Below are 19,938 nucleotides of genomic sequence, written 5' to 3'. Positions count from 1 at the left end.
CTTCTGTTTCACCTCCCATGCTCCTCTACAGGTTTCAACAGGCAGTCAGAGAACTTCTATTTGAAAATTTAAATTAAAAAGCTGATTTGTGATCCTGTGTTCATTTCCAAGACTGCAGAGTTTGGGAAAGAGAGTATAGATGGGGAAGTGACTAATCTACTTTGCCTTTCTAAGGACCCCTCCAAGGTCAGCTGATCATTCCACAGTAGTCAGTCTTCCAGGGAGCTTATCCTGTTTATTTTTCTGAATGAAAGTAGACTTCTGGCTGTGAATGAATGCCAAAAATTGTGTGATGGGAAGGAACATGATGATGTAAGGGTAGAGGCATCTCCTAAAAATAAATTTAAAACTGAAAAAAGCCATACTCTAGCAGTAGTTATGTATCTTGTAAGTAATATTAGTAGGCTGATAGCACAGCAATAATGTGTGGCAGTTTGTGTTGATACCCAAAAACTGAAAAACACAGAAGCCTGGCACTGAACTGAGTTACCCCAGAATAGATGGGATTGGGGTCCAGGCTGTTTACTGAGTTCTCAGTTATACTCCTAATGCATCTGAAGGACTCACCATGACCTACGTGAAAATTAGCTTCTGTTCTGAGTGCTCTAAATTAATGGCAAGCGTATGAATAACACCTTTGGAATTGTACAACTTCTTTGCAAGTAGATGTGACACAATCAGTAACAAAAACAAGAATTTATTTTAAATGGTGTAATTATTTAGCAGTTATGGTCAGGGAAAGGTTCACGTGAGTTAAAAATATTGCCAAACACAATGTTGTCTAACTTAGGTCTTAGCAAGGTGACCATTATGCATAGTAAGGAAGATAGTTGATATTAATTTTATAGATGATATATGTTATTATAAATCTCAGCATCTTTAAGATGCAAGGAGTTAATCCTTTTCTAGCTTAAGTTACTCTGATTTGAGCTTTTACAATTTCTATTCTAAGTATGATGTCTGATTAGTTTAAATATCTTTGAATTAGTGGAACGATGCTCCAACTATCAGGTCTTCTGTTGAGGGATTTTAATGAGTACCTAGTTGGATGATTAAGGTAAAATGATTCTAAAGTTAACATGGAAGTGTCAGATGTCAAGTTAACATAGTGGAAGCTATTCCAGTAAAATAGGAAGTACCATCAGTTGAGAGTTCAAAAGAAAGCACGATTTCAGAGGAGTAAGCAGCTTCATTGAACTCTATTAATGATCCCTGTTGATTAATTTTGCATTTAAATTAATGCCTTGCTTCCAGAGACAGCAGTATTACTGAGCTTCAATGAATGATGCAAAGAGATTTGCATGAGCTGAACATCTGTGATTTTCTGACTACTAACCTCCTAAATAAGATTTTTTGTTAGAATTATGCTGGTTGTAGCTTTAATAGTTTGCTACTCCTCCTGCTAAAAGACAGCTGTCTGAATGAAATTCATTCTTTATCCTTACAGGGTCTTCATTCTGGTGCCTATTGGATATTGTTCCTATAAAGAATGAAAAAGGAGACGTAGTACTCTTTCTGGCCTCTTTCAAAGATATTACAGACACAAAAGTGAAGATTGCTGCAGAAGACAAAAAGGAAGGTTTGTGTGATTTGCAACCAATATTGATAAGAAAGTTGTTTGAGAGTCACAGGAACTCTCTCTTTCTTTCATATACAGTGTTAAATATAGGGACCTCCTAGCTTTCCAAAGAATAAATTCATATAGGAAAATTTTAGCTATTCTGAAATCTAAGATTAAATGACATGGAAGGATTAGTTATCTGTTGAATATTGTATTTGTAATTTTTTATTTAGAGTTTGATCCACATTCTGTAAGTGTGGAATAAACTATCCAAGGTACAGAGAATTTTATCCTCCAAATTAAACTTGTTTTAAACTATGATTTAATTTATTTACTTTCTCTATTTTCTAAGATGAATTTTAGAAGAGCTAGACCTCTTCAAGCATTCCTGTGTGAAGCTGATTTCAACATTGTTGAGAGATGAATGAATGCAAAATCTCATATGTTTTCATGGTAGAATATATACATATATATTCTTTAGAAATTATTTTTCCAATTGAAAAGCATAATTGTTCTTGCATGATTTGATTTTAATTTCAATATATGAAATAATAATACTTAGTATGTCTTTAGCAATATCCAGTAGTATAAGAAATGTGTTCTCACATTTATATGCTTCTGAAAGGAAACTGCGCAAGGATACTCTTGTAAAATTGGGAAAAGATTATTTAATGAATTTAAAGAATATCTAATGATGCACAGCTGCCATAAATCAGTTTCAACTGCATACTGCAGCCAAGTTTTGCTACCTTCTGTTACAACAAAGCAACGAGATTGGAGAGGGGCCTGGAGGGGGGGAATAGAAGATATGTGGTCAGTACTCATCTATATTGTCTACCAAAGGCAGTGAACTTACTCCAGATTTACATCTTGTAAATGTCCACTGAAACAAGAGAGTAATTTTGCAACTTTTCTATGTCAGAGGAACTGTCTAGCAAAAAGTTTTTTTGTGGAGAAGAGGAAAAACTTTCAGAATTCCTGTAAAGTTTCATAACTGTTGCATTTTTAATTCTGCTACTGGTCTTTGGATTTATTTAAATTTTTCACTCCTGTGATAGTCATTTGATATCTGCATATCACTGAAACAGTGTAAATATGGCCTTAGGACTCCTTTTCTTCTTCTGGATTTCTGAGGTAGGGGATCAGTAATCAGTAACTGATTACTTGTAAAATGGTAGCTATTGCTTATCAGTTAAATATTCCATAGCTCTATGCTTATATTAAAATGGAGTTCAATGGTCTTCAGTTATTTATGTGAGTTCATGTTAAACTGTAAATCTGAGCAGACTTTAGCTCATGTTTGCTGTTGCACATTTTAAAATTAATATTCCTCCTAGATCCCAGCCTTGCACTGACAGGGGAATGCACTCATGCAAAGCTACATTTATGTCAGCAAATGCCAATTCAGTTCTCTGCACTACAGTGTAGGTTCTGGGCTTCAGGAATTGCTGTAAGCTTTGGATATTGACATTTTGCTGTCTTGCACAATATAGTCTTTAGAGTGCAATCTTCATACCCTGCTGTTCTTTCCCATTATACTCATGTAAAACCATGGTAATCCTTTTAGTCTGTGGAGGTACTCGTCCACACTGTGGCAACAGAAACTGGAATTTAGTGTGGGGCTTTGCTAACTACACTGTTAGAAGATAGAAGAGAAGATTCAACCTTTCATCCAAAAATGTTTACAAACAATTCTAATATTTTAATTTCATGTAAATATATCTGGCTATATAAGAATAAATTTGATGGTAGTATGATGATTTAATGGTAATATATTAACCCATGCAATCTATGAAATTGATGCAGTACCTGAAATTTCTAAATACTCAGCCCTAGGAGTAATTGATTCCTCTTTACTTTGACCATACCTACTAGCATGCATGTAGTACATGCCCATATTTACAGAAAGTGAGTTTGTGCTTTGTTTGAAGGTATTAATGATCATTTTTATTGTTCAATGAGTAACATCAAGTTGCACAGTGTTCAGTATACATTTTCAGGTATTATTTTCACAGTTAATAAAGCCAAAATATACTTTTGCTTGTTCAAAGATTATTGAATTTGTCTTTTCAAAAAACAGGGAACCTATACACATGAGACTGAAAGTGCAGCTCTTGCTGTAAGACAATTGCCATTATGTACAGCTTTTCATTGCCCTTTTGGCATATCTCTTGTGCTTAGATTATATATATGGGGAAGAGAGTTTAGATATGAACATGCTCAGTGTCAAACTATTCTGTCCATGCAAGGCTTTTGTATTAATAGGTTTTATTTCAAGTCTCTCTCTCTCTCTCTATTCTGTCCAGAACAGACTTTAATGATTTGCATATAGGGCATTAAGATTCATATCCCATCTCTCTTTAATTTCTAAACTTGTTAAAAAGGTTATCCAAGAGAATTGTTTCATGTTCCTTTTTTCCAAAGTGTGGCCTGGACCCCTTGGCAACATTGTTCTGTAGTGCACTCTCACTGGTTGTACCTGCAAAAGTCATCTTCAGACTTTATTCTTCCTCATTTCTTTCCTACCTTTGATACTTTCTGTGTTTTTTCTATAAAATCTTGTTCCCCCATACTTTCACAATGGCACCTTCCTGAGCTTTATCTCCTGGTTTTATGGCCTCTCTTTTCTTGTGGATTATCTTTTTACTTTTGTAGACCTCAAGAATTTGATACCCTCTTTGCTTTTCTGCAGAACTTTCCTTATCTGTTCTATATCATCTGTTCATACAAGGTCTGTTGCTCCTTTGTGCCAACATGCCTTGCAAAAGTCCACTTTTTTGACTGATTTCACTTTACCCAGCCCAAATGTCAGACACTGTCTGTGACCTTTCCTTCTGAATGCCTCATTTTAAATACAAATTTAACAGAATCTTTTTCTGCTCCTGTTCTGTATAAAAGTTTTCAGCGAAATCAGCCTGATCAGCCAATGGTGATAACAGACATTGTCCTGAGATTTTTGTATAATAAAAAGAACCTGTGCAAGAGAAGATTAGCAGTCTTTAAGAGATGTTGGGACAATTAGCAACTCTCTCCTTTGGCTTTTTATTTTTATTTTTTAATTAATTTACTGTCCTTCCCCACTCTCCTATCCCTTTTAATGGCGATGTTCTCAGGGGCTTCAGCTGTTCAATACTGTTAATTTGTTTTCAACAATACATCTATTTCCTCTACCTGTACATCTGTTGTAGAAAATTACTATATTTTCTTTATACTATCTTTTTAATAATACCTATAATTAAGTACAGTTGTGAAAAGTAACTCTTCAAAAGTTTTCTGCCAAATTTGGAATCCTTAATCAAATCGATGGTCTTTTTCTTTCTAATGCAGAGGAAAACTTCTTTTATAAAAACAGTGTTCTGTCCAGAAACTGTTTCTCAAGCAGTTTTATGGGAGATATATTTTACTATTCTAACCTAAGATGAGGTATATTTTGGTAAATTGATTTAGAAGTTCCATCATCCCTTTGGAGGAAAACAGCTTAAATAGGTATTGACAAAGTCCAAATCTCAACTCCAATACAGTGAGGTTTGATCTATGTTTTTTTTATTTCTGCATATGGATATTCGGTAATATACTTGGACATATGCAGGAAGGGAGTGAGATTACAACAATATAGGTAGGAAACCAAGAAATTATTCTGTAACTACTTCTGGGTCTCTAATCTGTATGCAAATACATAATAACTTGGGTTATGTAGACAAAGAATGCTATAGTTGTAATCACTGCCAAAATTCCCCTGCTAAATTTGACTCATTCCAAAAAGAGTTTCCTGTAGCCTTCACTGATAATCTATTAGTTATTTTTTTAATTGAGAAAATTATTAGCATTTTGTTTGAAAACAACAATCTAAGGACATGTTCTCTCCACCATTCTTCCTGCATTAGTATAAAAATGTATGTAATAGATATTGATCACAGAATGGTTGAGGTTGGAAGGAGCTTCTGGTCCAGTCCAACTCCCCTGCTCAAAGCAGGGTCAACATGAACAGGTTGCTCAGGGCTATGTCCAGACAGGTTCTGGATATCTCCAACAATGGAACATCCACAGACTCTCTGGGCATCTTGTTCCAATGTTTAACCATCCACACAACAAAAAAGCTTTTCCTTACATTTAAGTGGGATTTCTTGCATTTCAGCTTGTGCCCATTGCCTCTCATCCTTCCACTGGGCAGAGCTGAGGAGTCTGGTTCCATCTCCTTTACTCCCCCCCTCCATCAGGCTTTTATAAATGTTGATAAGACACCTCCCTCTCTCCCCGAGCCTTCTCTTCTGCAGGCTAAACAGTCCCAGATATCTCAGCTTCTCCTTCTATGTCAGATTCTCCAAGACCTTAATCACCTTTGTGGACCTTTGCTGGACTTGCTCTGGTACGTGCATGTCTGTCTTGTACTGGGGGGGCCAGAACTAGACCCAGCACTCCAGATGTGGTCTCACCAGGGCTGAGTAGAGGGAAAGGAACATCTCTCTCGACTTGCTGGCAACACTTCCCAATGCAGCCCAGGATACCATCGGCTTTCTTTGCCATGAGGGCTTATTGCTGGCTCATGTTCAGCTTGTTCACCAGGACCCCCAGGTCCTTCTCTGCAAAGCTGCTTTCCAACTGGTAAGCCCCCAGCCAGTACTGGTGCATGGGTTTTTTCCTCCCCAGGTCCGGGACTTTGCACTTCCCTTTGCTAAACTTCATGAGGTTCCTGTTCACCCATTCCTCTAGCCTGTCAAGGTCCATCTGAACCATGTGGCATAACCATCTGGTCTATTAGCAACTCCTCCCAGTTTTGTATCACCTGTAAACTTGCCAAGGGTCTTTCCCATCATGCAGGTCATTAATGAAGAGGTTAAACAGTATTGGCCCCAGTATCAACCCCTGAGGAACACCACTAGCTGGCACCCAGCTGGACTTTATGCTGCTGATCACAACCCTTTGATACCAGCCATTCAGCCAGTCGTCAGTCCACTTCACTGTCCACTTACCTAATCTGTTCTTTGTCAGTTTGTCAATGAGGATGTCATGGAAGACATTGTCAAAAGCCTTAATAAAGTCAAGATAAACGACATCACTACTCTCCCTTCATCCACTGAGCTAGTCATTGAGTTGTAGAAGGCTGTCAGATAGGTCAGGCACGATTTCCGCTTTGTAAATCCATGCTGACTACTTCCCATCACCTTCTTGTCCTTAGTATGTTTGGGAACGGCTTTCAAGAGATTTGCTCTATCACCTTCAATCAGATAAAGGTGATGTTGATGAGCCTGTATTTCCCCAAATTCTTCTCCTTGTCTTTCTTAAAGATAGGAGTGACATTTGCTTTATACCAGTTCTCAGGAACCTCCCTCAGTCACCATGACCTTTCAAAGGTAATTGAGAGTGGTCTCAGAATGGCATTAGCCAGCTCCCTCAGTGCTCATGAGTGCGTCCCCTCTGGTCCCATGGACTTGTGTATGTCCAATCTATTTAAATGTTCCCTAATCTGATCCTCTTCTACTGAGGATAAGTCTTCATTGCTCCAGACTTCCCCAGTGGCCTTAGGGGCCTAGGATTCCTCACGGCACATCTTACCAGTCAATATCACGGTGAAGAAAGCACTGAGTACTTTGGTCTTTTTTCCAGTCCTCTGTCTCCAGGTCCCCTGTCCCATTCAGCAACAGGTCCACATTTTCCCTAGTCTTTCTTTGATTGCTGATATACCTGTAGAAGCCCTTCTTTTTGCCTTTCATGTCCCTTGCTGGATTCAACTCTAGGTGACCTTTGGCTTTTTTAATGCTGTTCCTGCATACTCGGACGGTGTCTCTATATTCGTCTTGGGTCACCTGACCCTGCTTCTCCCTCTTGTATGCTTCCTTTAAGTGTTTGACTGTAGTCAGAAGCATCTTGTTTATTTGTGTAGGTCTCCTGCCACCTTTGCTTGACTTCCTGAATGTGGGAATGGACTGGTCTTGAGCTTGAAGAAGGTGATCTTTAAAAATCAACCAGGACCACTCTTCTCTCCAGGGCCACCTCCCATTGCATTCTTCCAAGCAGATCCTTGAATGAGCCCAAGTCTGCTCTCCTAATGTGATGCGATCCTGCTATTGTCTTATTCTCTCCTCTCAGGATCCTGAGCTTCAGATGGTAACTGCAGCCAAGGCTGCCCCTGACCTTTACACCCCAAACAGTTGTCCTTGTTTGTAAGAACAGCAAAGCACCTTTCCCCCAGCAGCTCCTTGATCATCTGTGCTAGGAAGTTATCAATGCACTCCAGGAACCTCCTGGATTACTTATGCCCTGCTGTGTCATCTCTGCAGCAGATATAGGGGAGGTTAAAGTCCCCCATGAGGGCCAGAACCTGTGAATGTGAGGCTTCTTCCAGTTGTCTAAAGGAGGCCTCATCTGCTTCTTCCTGAATGGGTAGTCTGTTGCAGACACCCACCATATTGCCCACGTTGGTCTGCCCACTAACCCTGACCCATTAGCTCTCAGCTGGCTCATCGTCCATCCCCAGGCAGAGTTCCATGCGTTCCAGTTGCCCTCTTGCATGCAGGGCAATTCCCCTTCCTCACCACCAGCCTGTCCTTCCTGAAGAGCCTGTATCCATCCACTGCAGCACTGCAGTCGCCTGAGCTGTCCTACCACATCTCTGATCCAAATGAGTTTGCAGCCCTGCAACTGTCTGCAGACCTGTACTTCCTCCTGTTCATTTCAGAGAGGCACCCAGTTGTGCTGATTTTACCAGAAAAGGTAAGAGAGCTTCCCCCATAATGCTGTCCTGTAGGCACTTTGTTGTTTGTGTGCATACATTGAGGTTGGCTCCCTTCTACTCTCTTTTGTTGTTTATAAGGTTTCTCTTGCCCACATCACCTTGCACCCTTTGCTTGCTAACCCGGTTCACCACTTTCTTGTTTGTTTGTTAGCCATCATCTCCTTCCCCTATCGTTCCTAGTTTAAAGATCTCCTCACCAGGTTGGCCAGCCTGTTGGCAAAGATGCTTTTTCGGCAGTAAGAAGTGTGAATTAAAAGCTAGCCTTTCCCACCATGGGTTAAACTAAGCAGTGGTGTTATGGGTTAACTGGCTAGCAATCTTTTCTGACTTCCTATTAATCCTTAGGTCTGTACGAATTTCTAAGAAAACAGATTTATTTGGGTTGCCCATCATTTGTTTTATTTTTTTCTTTTTTTTTCTTTTTAGTGTGCCAAAAGAGAAATACCATGTGCCAACCATTCTGCAATCCAGATTTTTATGTAAAAATGTCTGTTAGATGGCAGGGGAGAGCTCTTTTTCTAACAAATTCTGCAATATGCAGATTGATTTATTTTGTTTAATTATTCTCTCAGCCCCTTCCTGATTGCTCAAGCTACAGCAGTGAATATTCAGGGGACAAATTTTAGTTTTAAAGGTTTTTATGACTGTCAGGAGACAGGATATTGGAAGAGGTACCTACAGTCATCTAGATGTATAGTATGCAAAGTAACTGAAATTGTGTCAGGATGTATGGGCACCATGCAGTTCAGTCAATGCAGGGGATGGGTAGAAACACAATCTGACCCCAGCTTTCCCTTGCTGAAAGGAACAGTATACTGTGGAAACCTTTATTCTCCAATAACTCAATTACATCTTCCCTATGATGACTTTGATCCTGGCTGACCATCAAAATAGGAAGGGATGGGACTGCATCTCTTCTGTCCTCAGTGAAGAGAAATTGCTTTCCTCCTGGTTAGTGCATGATGGTACAAATACCTACAGAAAAAATATACAACTGTCTTTATACTCCCTGTTTCTGCACATGTGAGCACATACATACTTTCCCTCCCCCTTTCCATCTTCCCTGTGCAAGCAAATAAGCTGTATTTGAGCCTTGAACCTTTAGAGAAACAACAGTTTTTATGACCATTGCTTTAGCTTTTTACCAAGTGTTAAACATGAGTGGCAGTCCTATTCCAGCAGTACTTAGAGGGATTCAGGATATATTCTGGAGATGATGGGCAAAGTGTCCTCTGTGGCACACTGAAGGAGAAAAGGAGAAAAAGAAAAGCAAACTCTGATTCAAATTATGATCAAATGTGGAGGAGGCAGACTGTACTCTGGGATATCATGGAACGATGAGAGAATACATATATTAGCAACCAATAACTCTTTAACTCACCAGTTCTTTGATAAACTCATGCAGTCACCTCCAGATTTTCCTTAGAAGCCAAGTTTTGAAGTAATGTTTTGTGGGTTTGATTTGTTTTATTTTTCAACTTTGTTGCTTTTTAGTGTGTTGGACTAGGTTGATGACAGACTTAATGGAAAACATTTCTGGACTTTCTTACAGAGCTCATTAGTTTAACCATGCAAGACAGCCTGGAAGAAATCGTATGGGAATGTTTAGCATGTGCATTCCCAATTACAAGCACTCTTCAGAGCTGTTGTATGTGTAGTGGTGCTTTTTGTTTTGTTTTGTTTTTGAGGGGTTTGGGGAGGGGTGATAAGAGTTAGCTTTGCTGTAAAACAAACCTTTATACATAAATGTTTTATTTCTGTGGGAAAATTTTGAAAAGGAAAAAATGTCTTTAGAGACTCTCACAGGCCTAGACGTAGCCTTGAATCTTACATTTTAGTAATCGAGAGACCACTAGGACTAGAATGCATGTTGAGAATGTACTCTGTGTTGAGAAGCAGTTCCACAAATAAGGCAACTTTAAGCATTTTCAAAGTTCACTTGCAATTGTGGCTACAAAGTTTATTTTCTGACCTGTGACTTTCATATTCTGAAACTCTTAGTCTTCAAAAGGTAGTCAAAGACAGCTTTGGGGTGTTTCAATGAGCTCACAAAACATATCCACAGTTGTTGTAGTTTTTTGACCTTTTAACTATCTTAGCTTTATCTTTAGCTTAGCTAAATTGTCTTTTCTTTTTTCTTTTTTTTTTTTTAAACTAATTCCCCCCTCCCTATTTTAAGTCTGGGCAACTTGCAATGACCACAAAATGTTTTTGAAAGTGCCTGCTCGTGCTTATCTACAATTCAGAAGCAATTAAGAAAACAAGTCTTTATCTGAGGAAAGACATGTTTGCATTGAAAGAAAGAAACTATTCAGGAGTTTATATTCCTATTTTCACTTATTAAGTGAGGAAGATTATATCCTATATTCAGCTTCTGTGTAAAATGTTTATTTAATTAATTTGTGCAAAGATCATTGATTGTTAAACTATGATCACCGGAGATTAAAAATAGCCCAAGGATTCTGGAAGGCAAAATATTAGTAAAGAAAATATGTGATCAAAGTCATGGAATTAAAGGAAAAAAGTCCTTTAGGTTCAGTAAGATTATGTCCTTAAATACTACATCTTTATACAGAAAGATAAACATTAACACTTGTTGAAGTCAATGAAAAGTTTCTCAGTGACTTACAAGGAAGTTCTCTCACCTACCTGACTGTAAGGCCACACTTTGGAAAGCAGGGAAATAGGATCTTTGAAAATATTTAAGATCAAGGGCTTTTTTTAGAATATTTAAAATATTCTCTGTGTTATTTCACTCATGTTTTCCTTTATAATGATAAAAAAGCACACAACTTCAGCATGTTATAGGAACCAGTGTTCATGGTGGGATGTAAAACTTTTTTCAGAAATACGAAAAGTCACAGCAAAAAACAGCTGTAAAAATAAACAGCTGTAAATTCAGAACTGAATTTTGTTCTGTAATAACTACATAGAAACACTTACTTCAGGTAAATCAATAGATATGCTCTCTCAATGGAACAATAGCTTAAAATCATTTTACTTTCTGAGTTCTTGTGCTAGATCTAAGCCTACTTTTAGAAGGAGTTGAAGACAAGCATTTGACTTTGTTTATTTTTTTTTTAATTCTTAGGTTTATAAGACCTGCATCTGAAAATGAACATCTATTTATTTATTTAGGAGCGCACTCCCCTCAACTTCAAAATTCGAGGTGGAAAGAGATCCCTCCTTCTTCTGGTCTTTTTTTTGGGGGACGGGGGGCGGTGAGGGAGATGTTCTTTTATGTGTGTGTGTGTGTGTGTGTGTGTATATATATGTACATTTATATATATGTATGCACACATACTGGAATAATTGGCAGCCAGGTTGAAGGATGGTGGTTAAGGATTTATCTCACATGCATATTGCTGTGTAAAGGTCCTTCTGCTCCATGTAACACTAATAGTAACATATACTGTTGCTGCTTTTCTCTACCTGTAACAGCTTCCAATTAGATGTATAAGATGAATTTTCTCTGAAAGTATAATTTTAGAATAACCAAAATCATACACCTTGATTTCATGTAAAAAATCAGTCTTTGTAAGAAAAATAGTCCATATTTTATATTTACAGCTTTTCAGCTGGTATGTCTGTCAAATACATATCCTTATTGAATAACGTAATCAGTTAAAAAAAAATGATTAGAGGGTAGGTAGAGCCTTGGATCCACCATAGTGCTGATAGTTCTGTAAATGTTCGGCTGCTGTTGACAGAAGGAATGCTTCCTGCAACAAACAGACCTCCCGCAGTGCATTCCCAATGGTGGTGCTTTTATTCTGTCATTAAAACCGAAACAGGCTTCTGTCAGTTTTCTCTTTATTGACATCCACTGGTGTGCTGTCCCCTGGAGAATAAAATCAGAAAGTTAGCTAAAGGTCTTAAAAATTCTAGAAAAACTCATAGGAGCCTTCCGAACAATCTCTTTGGGAAGTATTTTTGTGTTCATTCAAAATCCTTCTGTATCGCTTTACTCCATTGTGTCCTTTGATATTAATTTTTGGTGTGTTTGAGGATTGCCCAAGACATTAATGTGTCATTTTGAGTTAATGAAAGTGGCTATGATCAAGTACCACTGTTTATTCTTTAGGCATGATTGTATTTATTTTATGGCATGTGGGCTATTCATAGGTGTTTATGCAGAGACCATACTTTCTGCTAGTTTTCTCTACTTCATGATGCAAGCGATGAAGTTTTTTCAGTAGTTGTATTAAAAGGGGAAAAAAATCTTCATTGCACCTTTTACAGGAAGCCTTTTATAAATAGGCTGTAAGATTAATAAACAATTGAGAAATTTTTTAATAAATGGTTTATTGAACCCAACATCACAGGAGAAATAGCATACTACTTGCACTATATTTTAGCTAACACATCTTACTCTGCAGTTGGGCTGAGTAGCTGGGCTATTACACCCTGTAGAGATACACAGGAAAGTTAAGGGGGAGAGGTTTATTTCCTTGCCTGATTTTAGAACACAGCAGTAGAAGAGATCATGTAGGTACTCAAATATGTCACTCCCACTGTAGTTTGAGGAGGAAAGGGTCCAGCCTTTAGTAGATTGAAGTACTGCTGTTAGCCTCATTACAAACCCTTTCCACTGTGCTTGAGCATCTTTGTCATGAAGCAGTACCATGAACCCCTCCAATTCTTTCTTACCCTGGTACTTCTTAGCAAAGAAGAATGTTTGTTTGCTCTGTTCAGCTTTTTTTTGTTCAACTGGGAATCTAGCTCATGCATTCAGGAGCATGTTCTTTGTATGAGACATTTTCTGAACTGGGAGCTGCATCGCCTTCTGTTTCAGCTCATGACTGACTTCTACTTTTTTAAAAATGAAATAAATAAAAAGGGTCGTAGCTCCTCTGCTAACTTATCCAGTCCTATGAGTAAAATGTTAACAGAATAGAAATTCACAATGTCCTGGAAATGGCAATAGAGATTTTCCACACTCTTAAGCCCTTGTTCATTAATGGACTTCATGTATTATTCATTCACAGTTTTAAACAGGCTTCTCCACAGAAGAGCAGGTGCTACTGCAGCTTTAAAGTTATTTTTCATCACATCTCAGCTTTTCTTTTCACTAGGCATCAGTAGTGTGGGCAGCTCCCCTTTGCAGGCAAAATATCAGTGCTTTTGCCTTTGTTACTCATCTTCTGCCTGAGCCTAGATGCATCAGACTAGTATAAATAAGGAAAGCCATCTTCCACCAGTGATGCAGCAGTGATGTGGCCAGTATTTGGGTCCCACTGCCTCTAATTCCGTAGCCCAAATGGTCAGGACACAAGAAAATCCAAGGTGTGTGAGGCTCAGACTTTGAACTCTGATGCTACAGAGAGGTTTCTGAAGAGCTCTGCTTCTTACAGTCCTTTCGACTGCTGCATTGTGATTCATGTGTGAATTCATGAATTGGCTGCTTCATCTGATGAAAAACAAAGAAGCCTAGATACAATCCTCTTACTCTGTATTCTAGAGTAACTCTAAGTGAGAATTAAATAAATATTTTTTATAGAAATCATCATCTTTATAGGCTTGAGTGTGGTCTGAAACAATGGTCTAGCTCAACCCTGCACCATCTGAGGCATAGGCATGTTGGGGCTACCTCAGCTTCAGAAGAATATTTGTACAGTAGCAAACTTTGGAAAGGTGAAAAAGATGCATAAAAGATCCCCATTTTTTTGTTGCCTGCTGGCTCTGCTATTGCCATAATCCCTTCAGATTTGATTGCTTTCTGTAAACATTAGGGAGAAACAGCCCTGGAATGGTAACTGCCATCTACTAATAAGGCCTTAAATCTTAATTCTATTTATTTCTCAAACTTGCTCCTTGACCTTATAAAAGCTAAGAAGTTATCTCATGATTATTCTACCGAACTTTTATTCAATCTATTTATAAAACTGTCATCTCACTTGAAAAAAAAAACCTAGAAAAATAGAAGTTTTCCAGCTAATGGGCATCGCAGGCTTGACTGTATAAAGCTGGACCTGTCCCGTTGTAGCTCACTGCTTTCCTGACGAACTCTTCCTTGAAAAGTGTTTACAAATAGCTATATGTAGACTATCTTTGCTAATTGTACCCAGGTGGACATGTCATATTTATGCTGTTCGGTGGTCGCATTTATGCTGTTTGAAGAGGACAGTCAATGTGCATGAATCAATCTTACCCTAAGCTGGAACTGCCCTGCCTGTCAAGCAACAGGACAGCAGTGGCAATCAAGTAGTTGGGGCTGGAATATAAGCTTGAACTTGGAGCTAACGTGATTGGGTTGTGCAGAGGTAAAAAAGCAGTGAACAACTATGGTGTGGTCCGTAGAGGTGATGTCTGTCTTTTCTATGGCTGCTGTGCTCAAGGTGAACCTTTTGGAAAAAATACTGCTCAGAAGCCCAAATCTTCAGCCTTTTAGCCTCTAGGATAACTTAGTCCCATTGTTTTAGGTAGAACTGCTTTATGTGAATAAAGTCACTCAAGTGCTTATGTGTTTGCAGGACTAGACCTTCAGACTATTTTATCTCCTCCATCTCTATCCCATGTAAATATTGCTAGTATACTGTCTCCTGGGTTAAATAGGAGAGGTGTTTGTTGCTTTAGCTCATTCTCTAACTTTCTGGGAGCTACTTTAATGCAGCAAAATATTATTTGTTTTACCCAGAATCACAGGGAAGCATTACATATTTTAATTAAATACAGGTATTAAAAAAAAATTAAAAAGTTGTTTGTATTTAATCATGTTTCAGTTTCAACTGCTCCTGCATAGGTCTACTTAAGCTTTACAGAATTTAAACTTATAATGTAAGTGATCCTCTGTTTATTCCTTTTGATACACTACTGAACTCTTAATTACATCTGCCACAGAAAACTAGAGAACCACTTTCAATCAAGTATAAGTTCTCCTTTTTTGTGCCCAATGCAGGTTCTTAGGAATTTATTTGATTTGCTGAAATCTGGGAGATAATTCAGAAACCTATGTCTAGACTGCTACTCTCCATTTAAATCCTTCTCATATGATTGCTTAGGTTAAAAACAAATAAATCTCTTGGATTTTCCTGTATAATATGAATGAAATGCTAGGTATTAATCTTCTCGTTCATGCCCACATGCACTTGCGTGAGAAACTTCTTGTGGTAATGATCCATGAGCAGACTGGGAGATGATGCCATATCAGAGCATGTTGGGCATTTAAACACTCAATGCCGGAAGAGGAAAATCTAGGTAGTGGTTTTAATTAACACATGTTCGATTGTGATAATGAGTAAGCTGAGGGAAAAGTGAATGCAGTTCTTTTGGAGGAATACAAATTAATGCTGTGAAAAACGAGAAAAATAACAAGGCTGAGATGTTTTGTCAGTAATACGCAACTTTTCTGGCTAGGGCTGGTTAGCTTATTTCAGTGCTGGGAAGAGCTGCAATTCATGGCTGCTCTCACGTACTGCTTCCAGTTCGTGTCAGAGGTGCTAAACGCAGGCAGCTCGAGTGCGCTGCACAAGAAGATTACGGTGGCTCTGCATGTGGTGATAGATTTGCTTTCCGAGTATGGTCTTATGCATGCTCATAGGCAACCACAGGAACCAGGGCAGGGGGGTGTTGAGTCATGGTCCACAAGGACCCAGGGGAGGGCTTCTCTGGCCACGAGCGGAGCCTCCTCCACTAAGCCTGCTTTGCCTCAGGGGGAACTTGTGCCATTTTTTTATTTGTTATTACGTGAAGGGCATTACTGAAAGAACAGTGTAAGTTTTACCTCCCGTTTGATGAATAAACAGTTTATTTTTTACATATCAGGGATTTAAAAATACTGTGTTTCATCTGGTGAATGAGAATATTCTTAAACTGTAAAGTGTTTTGTACCATATCCAGCAATGCTCTAAATGCTTTGACGTACTTTGGAGGGGAGCAGACATAGGTTTGGTTTTAATTTGGTAAGTAAAGCTGAGTTTACAGTTCTTTTGCATTGCTAAAGCAGGGCAAACCTAGTAGAGCTTGTCAGAAGCTGTCTTCTTTTATTTTTTGATATATACCTAAGGAGTAGATTTTTTTTCAAAAGGACAAGAAAAGAGTTAAGCCCTTACTTTCAATTAACTTTAAGTGGAAGTTTAATGCTTCATGTTCTTACAAAATTGCAAACAAAAAAATAAATGTATATAAAGGCATTTGGGGTCTGATCATGTTTTCTTTACAGCAACCTTCCCTCACAAGGTTATAAGAATTCTTTAGCTGTTATGGAACCAAAGACAAGCTTTGGGGAAGTTGTTTGCTTTCTTGGAAAAGACTTTTGAGTTTGTCACACGTGATAGTTGTGGTGCTATAGCTAGTTTCATTAAAAAATAATAATATAAAAGAACAGCACAGAAAGGCAGCAAGAAGAGATAAAACCTGTGTTCCTACTTTTGTCATCAAGAAGGAGAGTTAAAACTAAATTGCAAAGCATCCTTTTTAAGAGCTATTTCAAGGGGGATTATCATCACACAGGAAGGGGTGTGTACATGTGCCAGCAGAGAGAGGCCCAAAATCTGTCACAATAATTGGGGAGATGAGAAATACTTTTGATTTTAAGCACAGGGTAAAAATAAAACGGCAGCATTTAAAGTGCCTTTCTGTTCATGGGTGGATTTACTATTGTGTCTTTTTTCTAAGATCAGCCATGGAAAGCAAGGTAAATATGTCAGGTATGTAATAACTTTTAAGAACTATGTAGTACAGCTGCATATACATATAGATGTATATATATGCACATATATACACACACACATATACAAACATTTATATATATATATAAAAATAAACAATCTCCTTTAGAGTAGTGATCTGTAAACTGCATGTGACAGGAAAAGAATGCAGGTTGCAGATAATAATCGCACATATATCAAAGATACAGCTGGTGAACAAAGTAGTTCAGTAAAGACTAAGATTGCCTCTTTTTCTGAAGGCACTGGGAAGATCAGAAAGAACAGATGCTCAGAAACTTCATTCACTGATTTATGCTGTATTGACACGCAGGCCCCAGTAACACCATTGTGTGATGGCATCTTATCTGCATATGCACTTGTAGTTTCTCATACTAAGTATTACAATAAGAACTTTTAATAATTTCTTTTTAAAAAGAAAAATAGTAATTTTTAATGAATTTTACACTGTCCTTTTTTAGCCCTTCTTAGCTGTCTCTGGTGGTTGACTGGCTTCTAATATTAACATAGAGGTAGCGTTACAAACAGTGGAATCAGCATGTGATGGCAGTCACCTGCTGTGCAAATATGCAATGAGTGTAATTATAAGTGCCATATCAAGCCATTCAATTTGAGTAGGTTAATGCATACAGAATTCTGTGGGGCTGGAACGTTAAGCCTACATAGGAAAGATGGGATTGACCTAAAAAGGAATATCATCAGGCCACTGGCACTTAAAATTGAAAAAGTTATAAAGATTTTTTATTATTATTTAAAGAGTGGGCAGAATTGACAAATGCAGAAGGAAATATGGTTTTAGGTATGGCACATTGCTGCTTTTAGGAACAGTTAGTCAAAAATCCACTAAAAGAAAAACAGTTCTTAATTTAGCTCTGAGCAGTATACAAGACTTAAAGATCTTCAAGACGTAGCCACAGAATATCCTCTCTGTAATATTAAGTGATCAATTCAACATTCTTATTTATCTGAAGAGCCAAAATAATCCACTACAATAAAGTTATTGTTCTAAATGTGAGGTATACAAAAAAGAGAAAAATTGATAAAGAGAAATTGGGAGGAACATCTAAAAGGAAAAAATGTTTGCCTTTGAGATGGAGATGGTTTAGAAATATCATATTACAGACTCTGAGTAGATATATATCATCTACCAAATGGCTCTTTAAAAATAATAAAAATAAAGACCAAGCGAAGAGAGATAATCAAGATTAAAACAGACAAAAAGGCATTATTAGACACAAAAAGATAATCTGAAACTGGAAGTGGTATCCAAATAAGAGAACCAGAACAATAGAAAGCTGAGGAGATGAACAAAATAACAGGGGCTGAAAAAGAACACAGAACAATTTCCAAAAGACATAAACAACCATGTCCAACAGATCAGAAACAAAAGGGAAAAAAAAAACCTCCTCCCCCTTACCCCAACCAAAAAACTCCAAACCTATTGGGAATTTTCAAATATAATTGTTATTTGAGATGTATAAGGAGTCATTAAGGTTTTAAGCAGAAAAGTTTAATTTTTTTTTTTTTTTTGCATTAGTTTTCATTATGGAGACACCTAAGGAGTCCACGAACACTAAGGAGTCTTTCATGACTAAAAGTAGAACTATCCAGAACTGAAAAATCTGACTAAGTTTTAGAACAAAGCAATTTTGTGCTACTCGTCATATTGACAGGACTGGTTTATATTCACCAAGCAGTTCGAAAGAACTTCAGATATGAATTATTTAAAAATAATTCAGGATAAACGAAAAAGTTAGATCAAGTGCATATAGCCAGAGAAAACCCAAAATGGATGACAGAATGAGAAAATCTCAGTGAAAATTCAGTGTCAATAAATGCAAAAACACTGCTTATGGGAAAAAAGATCCAACGTTAACTGAATATGTTGACATTGACTGGCTCTAATGTGGTTAATACTGTTCCGGATAGAGATGCCAGAGTTGTGGATAGCTTTCAGCTCAGTGCTCAACAGTAAGAGAGAGGCAAATCGGTTAGGAACTGTTAGGAATAAAACGTACTGGGATGGATTATCCTGTGCTTTGTAGGCTAAGGACCTGTGGAGGTGATAAATATGAGATACTGTGAGGGTGAAGCCTTTGGCTGAAGAGCCCTGAAAGCGTTGCCTGTCAGAAGCTGGGAGGAGGCATTTGCCCTCTCTACCCCTGCCTTGGAGCAGGTCTGAAGCACATTTTATTGACCACTTTGCGAGGCAGCACCGTGAATTAAGCTGCCTGATCCAATGTGGCATCTTAGGCTGAGACCACAAAGAAAAAGAGAGGCCTGTAAGAAGTTTTAAAGAGGATTTTAAACCAAAATAACAAAGATGCACTACTGTACCTACCGATACTACAGTGGAAACCCAATTCAATAAAGACTGAAGTCCATTTTTGTCTACAGAAGCACTTTATTCAACTTGAGGATTTAAGAATGCTTTTCAAATTAAGTTTGCGTCTTAGATGCTTTGCTGAATCAGAGATTTAAAGGTGAAAACTTTAAAAAAAAGGGAGGGGGGGGAACAGTCATTCATCTGAGGGTTTTCTGAATCAGCCCTGCTGTGTATCACCCATCTCTGTTGTAGCTGGCACTTTCATGTGCTGTAGCTCTCTAGCTGACCTGCAAGCGCCCGAGGTGGAGATGGGGAAGCTGCAGCACTAAACATGGAGGTTTTCCCTCTGGCTTCCCCAGCCTTTTTTTGTGTAGCTGTTTGGTTTTGCAGAACAGTTTGGGTTGTTTTGGAGGTTTCTTGGCAGGGAAGGGGGGAGGTGTTTTTTACCTTGCTTTCTAACTGATATGGCAAAGTGCTTATCTGGAGAGGTCTCTGTTGCATTAATTAAATCAAATGTACTTGACTGAGAAGTCTGGAGAGTTTGGCTTCCTACAATTTCCTCATGAATGGTTCCATACAATAAAGCCAAAAATATATCTTTTTTTTTTAGATTCAAACTTTTCGTGCTTTTCCTGGACAGGTTTCAAAATGT

At 38.1% G+C, this 19,938-nt stretch overlaps 1 protein-coding gene across 1 annotated transcript in view; it reads left to right on the top strand.

Annotated features, from left to right (window-relative positions):
• Positions 1–19,938, top strand: part of KCNH8 (potassium voltage-gated channel subfamily H member 8) — a 200,334-nt gene that overhangs the window by 78,986 nt on the left and 101,410 nt on the right. The window contains exon 3 of the mRNA XM_026103866.2: positions 1,448–1,579. Coding sequence (XP_025959651.2) covers positions 1,448–1,579 — 132 coding nt within the window. The remainder of the gene's footprint in view (positions 1–1,447; positions 1,580–19,938) is intronic.

The sequence above is a fragment of the Dromaius novaehollandiae genome, chromosome 2 (assembly GCF_036370855.1).
Source record: "Dromaius novaehollandiae isolate bDroNov1 chromosome 2, bDroNov1.hap1, whole genome shotgun sequence".
Lineage (NCBI taxonomy): Eukaryota > Metazoa > Chordata > Aves > Casuariiformes > Dromaiidae > Dromaius > Dromaius novaehollandiae.
The sequence above is the reverse complement of the archived record's forward strand: the minus strand, read 5'-3'. Positions and strand labels throughout refer to the sequence as shown.